General features: G+C 35.3%; 3 protein-coding genes across 11 annotated transcripts; all 3 read right to left on the bottom strand.

Moving 5' to 3' along the window:
- Positions 1 to 1,118: 1,118 nt before the first annotated feature.
- Positions 1,119 to 3,407, bottom strand: zip-8 (bZIP transcription factor 8). 2 transcript variants are annotated; one of them, NM_066025.6, is made up of 4 exons: positions 3,292 to 3,401; positions 2,020 to 2,127; positions 1,607 to 1,796; positions 1,119 to 1,556 (listed from the first exon to the last, which is right to left on the bottom strand). In NM_066025.6, exons 1-4 carry the CDS (start codon positions 3,381 to 3,383, stop codon positions 1,416 to 1,418), a joined length of 531 nt encoding a protein of 176 aa, NP_498426.1. In that variant the 5' UTR covers positions 3,384 to 3,401; the 3' UTR covers positions 1,119 to 1,415. The 2 variants fall into 2 exon arrangements, with proteins under 2 accessions (NP_498426.1, NP_871665.1); NM_181936.7 differs by having other exon boundaries at positions 1,607 to 2,127; positions 3,292 to 3,407.
- A 3,708-nt stretch (positions 3,408 to 7,115) lies between these two features.
- wht-6 (ABC transporter domain-containing protein) lies at positions 7,116 to 10,648 on the bottom strand. Its single transcript, NM_066024.5, has 11 exons — positions 10,474 to 10,648; positions 9,616 to 9,799; positions 8,970 to 9,408; positions 8,444 to 8,741; positions 8,230 to 8,326; positions 8,101 to 8,185; positions 7,975 to 8,050; positions 7,821 to 7,929; positions 7,588 to 7,677; positions 7,427 to 7,545; positions 7,116 to 7,382 (listed from the first exon to the last, which is right to left on the bottom strand). Exons 1-11 carry the CDS (start codon positions 10,590 to 10,592, stop codon positions 7,157 to 7,159), a joined length of 1,842 nt encoding a protein of 613 aa, NP_498425.2. The 5' UTR covers positions 10,593 to 10,648; the 3' UTR covers positions 7,116 to 7,156.
- Positions 10,649 to 10,716: 68 nt separating this feature from the next.
- On the bottom strand, positions 10,717 to 15,057 carry T26A5.2 (the record flags this gene model as incomplete). Of its 8 annotated transcripts, none has more annotated exons than NM_001395764.1 (11): positions 10,783 to 11,184; positions 11,228 to 11,385; positions 11,441 to 11,585; positions 11,628 to 12,063; positions 12,119 to 12,237; positions 12,291 to 12,403; positions 12,453 to 12,714; positions 13,206 to 13,412; positions 13,465 to 13,644; positions 13,689 to 14,138; positions 14,690 to 15,057. In NM_001395764.1, the coding sequence occupies 11 exons, from the start codon at positions 15,023 to 15,025 to the stop codon at positions 11,071 to 11,073; spliced, it is 2,520 nt and encodes an 839-aa protein (NP_001382754.1). The 8 variants fall into 8 exon arrangements, with proteins under 8 accessions (NP_001382734.1, NP_001382754.1, NP_001382737.1 ...); NM_001395761.1 differs by having other exon boundaries at positions 11,071 to 11,184; positions 11,228 to 11,391; positions 12,119 to 12,246; positions 14,690 to 15,025; NM_001395762.1 differs by having other exon boundaries at positions 11,071 to 11,184; positions 12,119 to 12,246; positions 14,690 to 15,025.
- Between the last annotated feature and the right edge of the window lie 46 nt (positions 15,058 to 15,103).

Genomic DNA, 15,103 nt, shown 5'->3' with positions numbered 1-15,103 from the left:
TAAAACATAAATGAATCTTCTGTGAAAAAAGTGCACATAATGATTTCATCTCCAAATGAATTTCAACTTGTTCAAGCTCATAGAATCCAAACTCAAGACAACCATCTAAAAATATTTGTATTGGGTTCAAAAGTAAAATATAAGTACTCAAACGAATCTTCACATTTCGATAGTGCCAGCACCTCCAGTTGTTGTAGACGATCCAGGACTTGTTCCACCTCTTTTGTTTTCCTTGCTCCACTGCACGGGTTCTTCCAACCGCATCGTGTCAGACAAAATGAATCGGTCGTTGTAGACTTCTGAAAATTCATTTTGCAACATAAAAATTGATTATTGCAACATAAGAATTGAGATTTAAAACCTACTGTGTCCAAGCTTTATTAATATATTAAATATGATTCTTCCCTTACATTATCTTCTAATAAGTTACAACCTTCATTTTCTGACTGTCCCGTTGCAATATAGCCAAGGTTATGAAAACATTCCCAGTGATTTTCCCGAGGTTTATTTTTTCGCATCAGAAAACACAACATTGACACCTGCTTTATGTCAGGAAATCACAACAAAAATTACTGTAGTTACATTTCACAAAATAAAATATTAGAAATTTCAACCGACTTTTCAGATTAAACAAATGTCGGACAAATGTTTTTTGCAATGTTGTGACTACCCAGAAGATTGTCAAAACTTCCTTTTTTCAGGCACTGGCCAATTTTAAATAAAATTTTACCTGAAAAAGTTTAGTGAATATTTGAAGAAATGTGGAAGTACGATAAAAGGTTTTTCATGAACGCTTTAGAAAAAGCTTTTTTCTATTTCTGGCGGTTCAGAGTTTTGAGAAATAGCTAAACGTATCCTAAATTTTCGATTGTAACCTCTAATATCATCAATAGAACAGTTTGAGTATCGGGTTTTATAATTTTGAGAAAAATCTGCAGATATGATTTAAACATTTTAAATTTTTGTCTGAACCATGGTACCAGGGCGTGAATTAGCAGCCTTAACTTTCCCCTTTTAATTGTTCCAGTGAAATCAAGGTTACCAAAACATTCCCATGTCCTCGAGGCCCTCACTCTTTCCACATGCCCACTTGTAATAAAATCAAAACAACTGTAGACTTTTGTACTTATATGCAATTTATTAGACATGCAGTATTAGACAGTAAGGTTAAGAATATTCCTTATTATTATGTAAACTTATCTAAAAATCCCCATTCAGGAATCAGAAGGTGTTCTCCATTGAGACCTTCTCATCATTTTCCTGGTGTTATCCTAGATTTATATGTCAAGAATTTCAAAAAACAAAAATAAGAATAGCCACAACTCTCAGAAGACCATAAAACCGATACCTACTTAACTGGGAATTGGGACACAAAAATATACATGAAATTTCTCAATAGAGGGAATGAAATAAATTTAAGAGAGAAGTTCGTATTTGTATGGCAGGTTGCAGTTGGTCATATCACGAAGTGGTTGCGGAGGTTCGAATTTTGAGTCCGCAAATTTGTTGTTCACCATTTTCAGCATTTCGTTCTCTCGGCGGTATGCTTCTCGTTCCTGAAAAATTATTAGCTTTTGAGGTGCATAGTGAGCTTTATTTCTCTTACGATAGACATATCTCGGATCGTGATTTGCATCTGAGCCAATTCACATTTTGCTTGCTTCAGTTCTTCCTCTAATGCTGCGTTTTTCCTTTTGAGTAACTCATTCTCTGTCTGATTCTTCTGCTCTCGATGTTTTCTGGAGGCTCGTGACTTCTTTGCAGCCTCATTATTCTTCATACGCTTTTCAAGATATCTGAAGAAAAAATATCAAGTTTTTTGAAACTCTAAAAGTAATCCTTGGCGGATCGTGGATCGTCTGGAGAGTCGATTGGCACGTGTCTTTGCAATGTTGTTGTTGAAGAATCTGAAAATAATGTAACACCCCCTCCCCCATCCTCCCATTCTCATCCCAATGTTCCTATGAGTAACCTTTCTTCAAGGCACCCTCCCCATCTGAATTCCGAGGTAAAACTTACTTTGGAGATCGTTTTGGGTCGATCTTGCTGCCATCACTCATTGATTCATCGGATCCGCCGGAGGTATTTGGAGAGCGTGTGAAGTCGAATGATACATTGTATGGATTACTGAAAATTGAAATTTCCACATTTATTCTACAAAATATTTTACAAATTTCTACAAAAGAGGAGCACTATCGGTTATCTGGGGATATTTATGGTGGTTCTGGTATCAGGGTGGTTTTTTGTCAATACATATCAATTTCCTGAGTTAAAAAAAGGAAGATTTCTGAATTGTTTTAAATCTGACGTTCTGATTACCATTAAGGAAAGCATTTCTAAACAATTCAGAAATCTTCCACATTTTTTAAAATCACAATATGATTTGTATCGAAAAAACATCATTTTTGGATGATACCACCAACCAATTTCGCAGTGTAAAATAAATATTAAATTGTTTATCAACACTTTGCTTGCAAATTAAACTATTCAAAAACCCTGTGGCATCTTCACCTAAACTATCGTGGTTGCACACGTATAAACAAAGATAGTTTCTATTATTAGAGGGAAGATCATACTGAAATCTAAATTTAAAATCTAGCATCAGATATCAGGCACTCCACAACCGGTTGCCTACCCCAATACCTATAATTATGTGCAAAAATGTCATATTTAGCGCATATTGACCATCTGTCTGTGTCGGCTCATGGAACACCTTGAAGACAGTCTGTCGTGGCAGTTGCCCCTTGCCACGTGGCAATTTAATAGCTCAGTCGAATGTGCGTCTTTTACTCTATCTACTGGCTAAGATCCTCTATAGTAATTTGGTGATGTAACGGCATCTATTCCAATTTTGAGCTCTTGCAGCTAGAGTGTTTTTCAAATTACAGAAAAAAAAAGGTATAGTAGAAAATTGTAGAGTCATGTACTGAATTTTGATAACTGAAACGAAAGACTGTAGAAAAAACTATGCTACAAAAGTTTTTACACTAGCTATAATGTGAGTAGTATATTGTTCACATTTTCCGTATATTTTGAATGGCCAAACTTTGAACATTTTCCAAACGTTTTACAACATGTTGACCTCTATAGCCAAACCGACCAATCCAGAACGGCTGTAATCTAGGCCATCTCGCCATGAGCACATGACGGGGACAACGGACGATGTGGCAGTGCGAGATGGTCTCTACTGTCTTTTGTTTTGCAGAAGAAAATACTTGACACAAAATTTAAAAAACCGAAAACAACTACAATAATCTCAAAAATTCTAAATATATACATATTTAGACTCACAAAGCAGTTGCAGTTGCGTACGCTGGATGCATTTGCCATGTTGGATCGAATGCCATTTGCGGGTAGTGTGCTCCTTGCATGGTGTTGCTCATATTGTTGGACGTTGTTAGCTGAAATTATAGAAAGTTTGAGTACTATCTTCTTCCCAAAAGAAATTCAGAAAGCCATGCAACGAAAAAGAAAAACAAGGAAAAGGTGAAAACACTTCCCAGAGAGCTGGTTACGTAACCGACCGTCGCCGATCTAGAAAAGAGTCAGGTGTGATGCAACGTCGGGTGCTGGCGGGGTGGCCTCGACTCCGCCCACCCGAGAAGTTTTGGGAGAGTGCATAGGAGTTCTGGAGAGCGCAGAGAACACCCGCTGGGAACTCTCACAGTATCTATCGGGTCTATCTGGAACGGGAGAGCAGGAGAACATATGACCTACTACACGGAAAACAATGGACCGTTGATGTTTCTTGCATAGAGAGAAGTGAGGGAAAAGAGACTGAAAGGGTTGGAAGTTCTCAGATAGATTTGCGTCAACTTTTGTACAAATATCATCTAAACTTAGTGGGATTAATGGTGTTTTAGATATTAAAAACAGTCATAGAATTACGTGGAAAACGTTGCATATCGATTGCGTAATGTTTTTCCAAGTCTGTCAATTACCAATGTTTCTTTGGAAATCTAGTTAATGACAGTTTAAGTGAGAAATGTTTTATAGATTAGTATTCCCAAAGGAAACATTTTGGTAAAATGAGTGGCGCGAACAAAATTCCCTGGAAAGTAGTCTGAAATTTTCAGATTTTAAGAAGATGAACCATGACTTTAAAAATAGTTGCTAGATATTAATCCATCTTTTCTGATTTTTTTTTCAACTTTTAAATATCTATTTTGTGTAAAAACTTTTAAATATTAGTTTTTGTACAAATATTACAGAATAAGTTTTACGAATATAAGAATTGATTACAATAAGAGTCTTTAGTATTCATTGAGTAACATTTTGAGTTCCAATAAATTAAATTCGAGTTTGCAGGGAATCTTTGATCAATTCTTCTCTCCTTTTTAAAATACATTTATCATAACGTTTTCTAATTTTAATTTCAAATGTTTCAAAGCTCACATTTTTATGCAGTTTTCAAAGCTCTTCATCTGTTAACTTACAATGAACAAACACAATTTGTTCTTCTGACAGTTTAATTCCATGTGGTCACCTTTTTCGTCTCACCTTCCTAAAATGTCAAAAAACACCTGTAGTTCAATTCAGGTTCGATTCCCCATCCTGCCCAATCAATATAATTGTGAGTGCACAAACCTTAATTTTTGGGAAGGTTGTTCTATAACCATCGATGTCTACTTTTGGTAGACAGTCTGTATTTGTAGACGACAAATGTTTCTCCTCCTTTCTGTTTTTGGATTGACTGTGTGTTTTTTACTTGGAAACTTTGACTGTTGTCTGAATTTTATCATTTTGAAGGTAAAGTATTGAATTGTATTCACTACTCTATATTTGGCGTTTCAGAAATGTTTTCTTGTCTTTCGAGTTTTGATTTGACAACGCCAAATGTCGCTTACTTTTTGCCACTATGTAATTTTCTTATATATCCGTTATTATCCATCTATCAATTCACCAGCCTTTCCCACATTTCCCCCATATTCCGTGAAAGCCAACAAATAAAATTGGTAAGTATTGCGTGATACTATAACCTCGACTAATCTGGTCATGTTGCGCAGTGCGTATCAATTTGTTATAAGGAAAATAACAATGCAATAGGTGTTGCATGGATAAACATAGAATAAGGTGAAATATCAAGTATGTTGAAAATTGCGGAAGTTTTTTCGTGGATTGAGTGTTCCTGTAATATTTGATTAACTTTATTAGCATTTAGTTTCAAAATATAGAAACATATTAAATTGAAAAAAAAACAATTTCAGTTTGATTGAAAGCTCGAGAAAGTGCTCAACATTTGCATGAAATTTCCAATTGCCAAAAAAGAAACAAATTTCGAATCTTATTTTTGGCCAACTGGAAGTCGAGAACTTGAAAAAAAAATTAATTTTTAGCTAAAATTCCATATTTTTCAAACTTATCAGTGTCGTTACAATAATTGTTCTGTTTCAAATATTTTTCAATGAAAAGTATTAAATAAACATGGCACAAAAATAATTTCCGAAAAAAATGTTATCCCATAGGAGACGTTAAAAATTTGATTATTTTTGCTTGAAAATCTGTAGTTTGATTTCAATCAATATTTCTTCCTTTCATTTACCCCAATCTGAGCCTGTTCGTTTTTAATCTTATCGTGGTTCCCATCTAAATATCTATAATGGGAACGTTTTCTCACATTCCATTCTGCCCCACCACGTTCTTCATTGTTTTCTGCATGCTCAAACAGTGTCCTGCTGTGAGCCTTCAACAGGTACTCGTGATGTTCTCGCTCACATAAAAAGAGCATACAAATGCGGGAAACACGTTCTTTGATGGCTCATTGTGCACCTGCGGGATATCTAGAATTACTGAAATAGTGTGAAGCTTTCAGATACGCAGACATTTCAGAGAGTGCTGTAAATGATGGATAATGAGGGAAGAAGAGCAGAAGGAAGGAAGGAGGGATTAATAAGGTGTCTCTGGGAGATTCTGTTCCAGATGGTCCTTAGAAGAGATGATGAAGGGATGATTATAACTCTTCCTTCTCATTTGTAAGATCTCTCTACCTGATTGATGGGCATTCTCAAGCAGTAATTATGATGGTTATGGGTAGAAGATTAGAGAGAATAGTTAACAAGGAGTTGTAGAAATATGTTGTTGCAGAGATTGTAGAAGCATTCGAGTAATTGGAAAGGCAACTCTGAAATACAATTTCAGGAGGAAATATTAACCCTCTCCAATAGGCTTTTTTTCAAATATAAAAAGTAAACTGCATGAGAATAATTTTCAAAGAAATCCGAGTCTGCCAGATTTTTAGTTTTTGTAATGCTGATATTTTTATGAAAAATAATTGACATTGTAGAGATTCTTAAAGGAGGGGTTTTCGTAAAGAATCTAAACCTAGGTTAAACTGTCATTGATCTAATTTCTACATATTGACAGACGGGATGAAAAACATTACGCAAGCGATATGAAACGTCTTCCACGTTCTTGATAGATCATGGTTAACAGCAAGCATTTTGAGAAAATTGATAGATTTTTTCTAGATGTAATTTGTGTAATCGTTTAAGAAAAATAACCAAATTTTCTCGTCTAATCGGGAAAAAAGTTGTTCCTATTTTTCTCCATAGTTTCTGTAACTACCATATTCAAAAAGGTGTCCTACTGTGCATAGTGTGTCTACAACACGTTCTTGCCATTCACCATTTCCAACCAACGCAAACACTAAATGCGGGAAATCTGTTCATTGATGGCTCAATGGGCATCTGCAGGATACCTGAGATCTCTGAGATAGCGTGAGAATTTCAGATACGCAGAAGCGACAAAGAGCACTGTAGATGATGGATAATGAGGAAAGAAGAGCAGGAAGGAAGGAGGGAATAATAAGGTGTCTGTGGGAGATTCTTCTCAAGATGACCCTCTGCTAAGGATAATTAAAATTCTCTGTATCTACCTGTTGAATGGGAGAAATGCGTTTTAAGAATTTTGACGACAGTGTGGCGGAGCTGCGTAATCAGATAATCGTATCCTCAATACTGGGAACCAGCTGCAGAACTCAAAGAAATGTTGACTTCCAAAAAAATATGGTCTGCCAATAATTTGGAGTCAATCAGTATTAACAGAATACTTTTACATATTTATGTTAGAGAATACTCTCTGGACGGAGCCGGCTATCGAACAAAAATAAAACATTTAATACTACATCTTCATTTCACAAATATTGTGTTCTCTAATCTTAACGAGCTTTTTTCATACGATGAACCAAAGCAATAAATCCAATCAAATAGAATGCCAAACTAATGAGTATAAGTCCAATGATATCAAGTGGAATTGCCGATTCAGAGAATGCAAAGTAATCAAGCACATCGTTCGTCGTAGAATTTGTCCAATTATTTTTGGCATTTGAGTGGAAATCGTCAATTTCAGACCACTGATTGACAACTAGACCTTCGAATGCAAATCTTTAAACTTTTAATGTTTTGATAATAAACTATAATTCCAATACCTGTACATACTAATCCACTGAAGCCATCGAATTGCGGCAGGGAAAGTGTTAGTATTACCGTATAATCCACCGAAAAGCCGGAACAAAACTAGAGGTGGGCTTGCCATTACAGCAGTCATCTGGAAAAAAGTGAATAATTATTTTTGAGAGAAGTCACTGACCTGAGCAGTTGGGAAGATGCATGACATGGCGATTCCAAAAGCAGAGGCTGCTTGACTTGCGAGTACAGTGATGATTGATGCGACAATGACCTGAAAAATTATAGCTGACAAGGATAAATTGGGATGTTCTCAATTCATGAACTGTACTGAAAATTTCTGTGGGATTCAACGTTTTATGTAGGTGACCTTGCAAACACAGAAATGTGATTTTTCTGCAAGCTTCAATTCTATACCTGCATAACAGAAGTGTTAAGTCCAATCAACCAGTAAACTATAAACAGAAGAATAAGACCATCAGTAGAGAAGAGAGGAATAAGAGAGATACAACGAGCAAAGTAGTATCTAAATTTTAAAATGAATTATCCCTAGTATAACTAAAAAACTTACGTCCAAAGATTGTAGAGTCCATCGTGATACTCTCGAGCAACCAGTGGAAATTCATTGTTCAAGAAGAACATAATTGCTGAAATAAAATACGCATATTATCAATTGTCATTTCCAACTTTATATAACCGTATGCTGTTGAGTAAATGTATTCTCCTGCCAGAAAGAACAGGGCTCCATTAATATTATGGATTCCACGTGCATCGTATGGCGTCTGAAATTGATTTGATAAAATGGCGGAGAATATAGAATACTGACCCGAAGGTACAAAAGACCAATGAATAGTCCGAATAGAATCTTTTGAATCACTTTTGCCAATGTCAGTTGGGGAGCACGCCAAACATCAATTCCGCATCTGGAACAAAGAATACATTTTGGAGGAATTTTGTAAGTGAATTTTACTATGTAGAATGCTATGTAATACAATGTAGATCTTGTAAGTAAGATTACACTTTTAAGCATCAATACTAACCTGGTGGAAAGCGCGAAAATCTGCGTGAACACATTAGCCCTGTGCATTTCAGGCGGAGGTATCTTCTCTGAAACATCAGACAACTGTTCCATCACTCGCTTCTGATGATCACTATCTTCGTATTGCTCGACAATTTTCTGAATTCGATCATTTGATTGTTTCTCTTGTCCAGGTTGCACTGCCAACTTGTAAATTATCCACTCGCTGGGATTGTACTCATCTGGCACTCGATGTCCACATTTTTCAAAGAATGAAATAGATTCTTGTGGTGTTCCTTGGAAAGCTGTGCTACCATTTGCTGGAAATTTTTAATTTTTTGAATAAAAATTTGAAATTTGAATAGATTAATCTTTGAATCCTGCACATATGTACATCAACTTATTCGTAAGATTTAAGTAAGATATAAACTTTAAAATTGTAACTAAGCCACATATGCGAGAAAGTCATATCTACTACCTTGAGTGCAATGTGTTCTCACATAAGTCGGGCCCGCCTGGCATTAATTGCATGACTATAACGTGCTTACCTAAATAAATGACTCTATGAAACATTTGATACAATTGAGAAGACGGCTGATGAATTGTACAAATAATAGTTCTTCCAGTTTTTGCAATTCCTTTTAATATCTGAATTACACTTTCAGCCATAAAAGAATCAAGTCCAGTTGTCGGCTCATCAGCAAATAAAAGTGAAGGATTGGATAACATTTCACATGCAAAAGTAAGACGCCGTGCTTCACCACCAGAAATTCCCTTTTTTTCACCAATAACTCCAATCTTTGAATCACGACACTTCCAGAGTTTCAATTGATGAAGTACATCTGTAACTCGATCTTCTCGAAGTTTTTTAGATCCATTAATACGAAGTTTCGCTTGAATCATCAAGTATTCTTTGACTGTCAGAGTTCCAACAAATAATTCTTCTTGTTGAGCAAATCCGGATATCGAGGAGATTTTGTGTGCCATCTGGAAATGGGAGCTACTACTTCACCTTAAATGGTTATACACAAAAATATCAAAAACTTCAGATTAAGCTATCTGGTTGTATTTTTGGTTTGTATAGAATTTTCTGTAAATTATTAGAATTTGTTCGTATTTTTTAAATATTGTTATTATCCAAAATAACTGCAGTAAAGAAATGACAACAGTAATCCTTATACGCTTTTTAATTACCTCATTTCCATTGACCGTAATTGTTCCCTCCGTACTCAATCCTTTCAAATTTCGGCACATGAGCATGTTCAGCAACGTTGTCTTTCCAGCTCCACTGGCACCCATCAATGCAAGCAATTCTCCGGATTTCGCGTATCCACTCACATTTTTCAACAATAGTCTCTTCTCTTTTATGGTTGTCACTCTGAATTTACGGAAGTTTGGTAAAGTTTCACAGCCAACTTGAAACAATTTTCCATGTTATCGTATTTTCATGGAACTTTTCATCATTTTCATTTTCATGGAACACGCTGTTTTTCAAAGTGGGTCTCACCCCGATCTCAGTCAAAGTGGTTTATACGGGTAGCAAAATTTTCAAAATTCTTCATTTGGTGTAGGTTATGAAGTGAAGGAAATTTGAAACTCATATGCGCTTACGGAAGGCAAAGATTTATCATAGAACATTCAGCACCCAGCGTTCCGCGAACGGAGGATATAGTTCTCGAAAATATCACTCTTCGCTAGGCCAGAGGTACCAATTTACACGCCGTGGAAACGAGGTGCTAAATGTGTTTTGGTAAATCATCCATTTTCTGAGTATATTAGAATTTGAAATTTCATAAACTTCATTTTCTACATCAAATTGACCAATCTGAAAATTTTTGCAATTGTATCGACACTTAGGGCTGAGATCGTGGCGAGACCCACTCAGAAACACATCATGCGCCTTTAAAGTGATGATTCAAATTTTCTCGGATATACGACATTTAAACAACTTGATACTGAGCTCCCATCCATTTTTAGGACAGAGCTTTAAACGAACACCATAATCAAATTAAATTACATTACTCTCATTTAAAGGGGCATACTATCACTCACGTTATGTTATTCCAATGCAACGAGACGGGAACAATATCACCCAAAGTACTGTAGCCAGGTGAAACTGCAGTGCATTCAACGTCCTCTAATATTTTTTCATAAGAGATTTCCTCTGACATTCTTTTAAAATAAGGAAGGAAAGAATTTCGAAATGATCAAAATTGGTATTGTCTGATGGTGAGATTGCGGAAATTGATAAAAATTAATTATTTGGAACAAGTTCGTGTTTTTAAAAAATAATATTTTCATACGGTATTTTTATGATTTTTTAGAATGGAAAGCTCAACGTGAAGTTTTTTTAAAAAGAAAAAAACATTTTTTGGAAATTAACTTGTGGTTCGGGGAAACAAATGATATCGGAAAACTCCAAATATCCTATTTGTAAATGAAATGCAAAGGCGTTTAAAGGAAACATGAAGAAAACAATGGGGAAGAAGGAAATAATACACTTACATAGTAACGATGAAGGGGGAGAGGCAAGAACAAGTAGATGTGGGAATGCAAAAATGCAGAATGGGGTGATAAAATATACTAAAACACAGTATTTTTGACATTTCACAAAATGAATTTTAAAATTTTATAAAAATTAAAAATTATTTATTTAAGATTGTGGCCGTGTTCTCGGAAGCAGGCGAGGAGTTTTTTTGGTTTGTAACTATTCAGAAAGTCCAGATCGGAAAGTTGTTGTTGAATCATGAAAGTAACTGTCTCCTGAAATACAAAATATTTAAAAGATTGGGAGGAAAAAAGTTACCCCATTCGTATCCTGGACATCTCCTTGAATCTTGACTTCCGTTTTCTCCAAACCATCAGTCAATAACATTCGAATACCGAGGGGCCATGGAGATTGTTGCACTTTTCCACCGTTTTCATCGAATCCGATAGACAGCTCAACCAATGGATTACCATTATCTGTAACTTAGTGAGATTTAGTTTTTTGTTGTTAAATTAACCATATAAAACCAACCGTTTTCAATTCGCTTGGCAATATTCACAAAACACAGAAACTTGTGCTTATTGTCGAGATGTTTCAGAACATTCTCTTGCTGATGCGATTTCAGCCCTTCATGAGAAACAGCTTTTCGTGGTTGAGCACAACGTGAGTTTGTATCCTGCAACAAAATCTTCGGCTCGCTAACCGACTGCAATGGAACCTTGTTTGAAGCATCTTTGGAATTTGAAGTTTCAAATGTTCTAGGTATTACACACGGCCTCTGCGTTGATTCACGTTTTATTCCTGCCGAAGTTTCTTGCTTAGGCTTTTGCTTTGGAGTCTTCGTCTGATCATTCAGTTGTTTCTCCAACTTTTGCGCACAATATTTCTCCTTTGGGTTAAGTGCTGTATCTTTTCTCTTGTTCTGCTTCTCTGGGGCTTCAAGTTTTACATTCTTTTCTACTTTTACGTCTGGCTTTTTCGTGGAAGATTGTACTTCTCTCTGTGATTCTTGATATCCTCGACGTCTCTCTTCTGCTCTTCTACCACATTGAAATGGAAATACTGAGAATACTAAATCTTCGTCTATCGGACACGATTTGACAACAGTTTCATCGGGTTTCCCATTCACACTTTTAGCGTTCAAGAGCGAGTAGCTGTAATTATTCTTTGTTAGAAAATTCGAAACCGTACGATAAATTATCTCCTTACCAATGATCACTTTCAACAAAATGGGCCAAATCGAAATCTACATAGTAGAAGGCTTTGGAAAGTTCAAAATCCTTCGAGTTTCGCACAAGATTTCTTGTGAATTTTATTTCGAACGTCATCTGAAAACACTTTCCTTGGGTTAATGTTGTTATTTCGTGATACAATTTTATACCGTCGAAGGAGTGCTGAAATTTTTGTCGGCCACTCGGATAGCAAAAATGAAATCCGCTTTCTTTTCGAGAACTCCTTCGGCTTCCCAGCACTTTCCAAGTAGAAATTTTGTATCTGCAAGGATGAAACTTTTATGAAAAATAATAAAAAAGGAAGTTCTTACTAAAAGGAATCTTCTTAAATGCATCATTCTTGCTTGTAAATGTAGCATATTGTTTACCATTGGATTTCCAGGATCGATGCAATCGAATATCCGAATCAGAGTTTATAAGCTCACGTCGAAGATTTTCATGCTCTTCCTCTTTTCCAGTGAGTTTTTGTAGACGATCCTCATAATTATGGTCGATTTGAATAGTGAACAATTCGTTTTTGGAGAATACAAAATTTTTTGTTTGTTTTTTAACTCCTTGTAAGGTAAGCACAATCTGAAAATAAAAAATATAAATTAGGATTTTGTAATAAATAAGTCCATTTAAAAAATAATAACTAAAAAGTGTGCGTCTTTTAAGATTACGGTAATTTCAAATTTTCGTTGTAGAAGAACAGCAGAAGAATAATTTTTTATTAGTTAAAAAACATTTTTAAAGTAATACTTTGGTTTTCGAATAAATAATTTTTTATATTTTTTATTGTGAAAATATAAAAATTGATGACCACAATAACGAAACATTTAAACTACAGTATTTAGTCATTAAAGACGCACACCGTTTTACATTAAACAAAAATTTGTTGTGTCGAGACCGGGTTTGGCGCAAAAATTGCCAACTTTCACGTCTTTGGATTTAGCATCATGATTCAAATATTTTCAGGCATTTTCTTTTTTTTTCCTGTTCATGGAAAATTGTCTGTAAATTTTTAATCAGCACGAGTTTTAAAAATTACAAAATTACAAGTTAAAAGTATAAATAATTCTCACTCCATCTTTCATAACTCTGCTCACAACAGCCAATACTGTATCCCGATCACTAGTAGCAGATTGAATGATTACATGGTGACCAGTGAGCAACTTAAAGTGTTGAAGCTTTCTCTTCGCTGATGTTACAATGAGACGAATGTAAGCATAATTGTGAAGGATATCAAACCACGTTTTGATGCAAACGTCAGTGACAGTGAGTTCACCGATCTGAAAATGTCATGTTTAAATATTATTCGCTTGTATTTAAAATTAGACTTACTTTGTCACATAATTCATCAACATTTTGAATAGTTTGGTAGCCAGAAAGAATGTCTTCTTCACTTGCAAGACTCGCCAAGTCATCTTCATAACCATCATCGAAATTCAAGTAATATGTGGATTCTTTCGATAATTGAATTTCTGCATGGAATCGAGCAAAGCCGGTAAGACCGAGAGTTATCTGGAAAAGAAAGATTTTTTTAGTGAAAAATCATTCATCAGTACCGTAAAAACATTGTTCTTTGTGTCGGTTTTCTTTTTGATTACATCCACCAAAACATCTCCAAATTCTTCAATATCGTCACTCAGACGCAGTGGGGCTCTTTCCTGGACATGTAATAACTTTTCAGTATCAATTGGATCAATGCAAGTCATTTCGAGTTGTGTCAAATACACATTTTTCCATATTCCATCATACATTCGACGATGTCGTTCACGCCTTGTACTGATCAATTTCCAGCCGTTGATAGATCGAAATAGGTCAGATTGATCTTGAATATTCACTGATATTTGTTCTTTTTGTTCTTGTACAACTGATTCATCTTCGATAAGTTCTGAATTAACAGATGTATTTGCATCAATTGCATAAAGAGAGCTTGTTGGGGTTGATAACGCTTGCATCCAAATATCAGTGTCTTCCCAGATTGGAAAGTCTGATTCCGATGAGACGGTCACCTGAAAATATGTTTTCTTCGGGAAAAGTAATATGAAATTGATTTTCGAAGGTGGTGTCAGGCTGTCTCATTACAGTTTGATCTACAAAAAATCGGGATTTTTTCCCAGAAAAATTTAACTTTACACGGACGCTTTTTAGAGAAAAAATCGAAAATTTCTGTCGCTTACAGAGAAACTTATGAGAGATTTAGGTGCCTTCGCTACGAGATATTCCCGCGCCAAAATGATAGGCATTCTCATGATCTCATGGTTTCTTAATAAATGGGTAAATTTTTTGCTTTTTACAAAAAAAACTAGAGTGCAAATGTTTGAAATATTCGAATTTAAATTTTGAAAAACTTTTTTTGATGTTGTTTGGAATTGGAAGATTTTTTTCGCTTTTCCGTTTTGACTAAAAAAGGTTTTTTTAATTCTGTACTGTAAAAGTTTCGATGACGCTAATTAATTTTTGAAAGATTTTCCGAAAAACTTGTATTTACTCTTTCTAGGTGCAAAGATGTTTTGCAGTAGCTTTCGTTTTACAATTTTCAAAACTCAAATTCAAGTCGAACCTTGACTTTTTTCTCTATATACTCAAAATCGACGACACTCCCTCTGCACTGTTGGTGAAAATTCATTGAGGATGAGTGACATAAAATGACTTCTTGATTTTGTATCAATTGTTCCAATTGTACACCATCCTCTTCGTCCACCTCGTTTTTCGATAATATTCGAACTTTTTGCTCTTTTCGAGAATCTGGTGTTGTGAATCTTTTGACGAATGGAATATGACTTAAGACATCCGCCCATAGAACTTCAGCCCGTGACGATCTTCCAGACGACGTAGATGACGCGTTACTCATGTGTTCAAGATCATTTTCACGAGGCTTGCTGGTCGTAGCATCCATGAGAAATCCAATTACCAATTTTTAAGAATTAACTGCAAAATTTAAAAAAAACTATTTGATAAGTATAACAGAAATAAT

The sequence above is a fragment of the Caenorhabditis elegans genome, chromosome III (assembly GCF_000002985.6).
Source record: "Caenorhabditis elegans chromosome III".
NCBI lineage: Eukaryota > Metazoa > Nematoda > Chromadorea > Rhabditida > Rhabditidae > Caenorhabditis > Caenorhabditis elegans.
The sequence above is the reverse complement of the archived record's forward strand: the minus strand, read 5'-3'. Positions and strand labels throughout refer to the sequence as shown.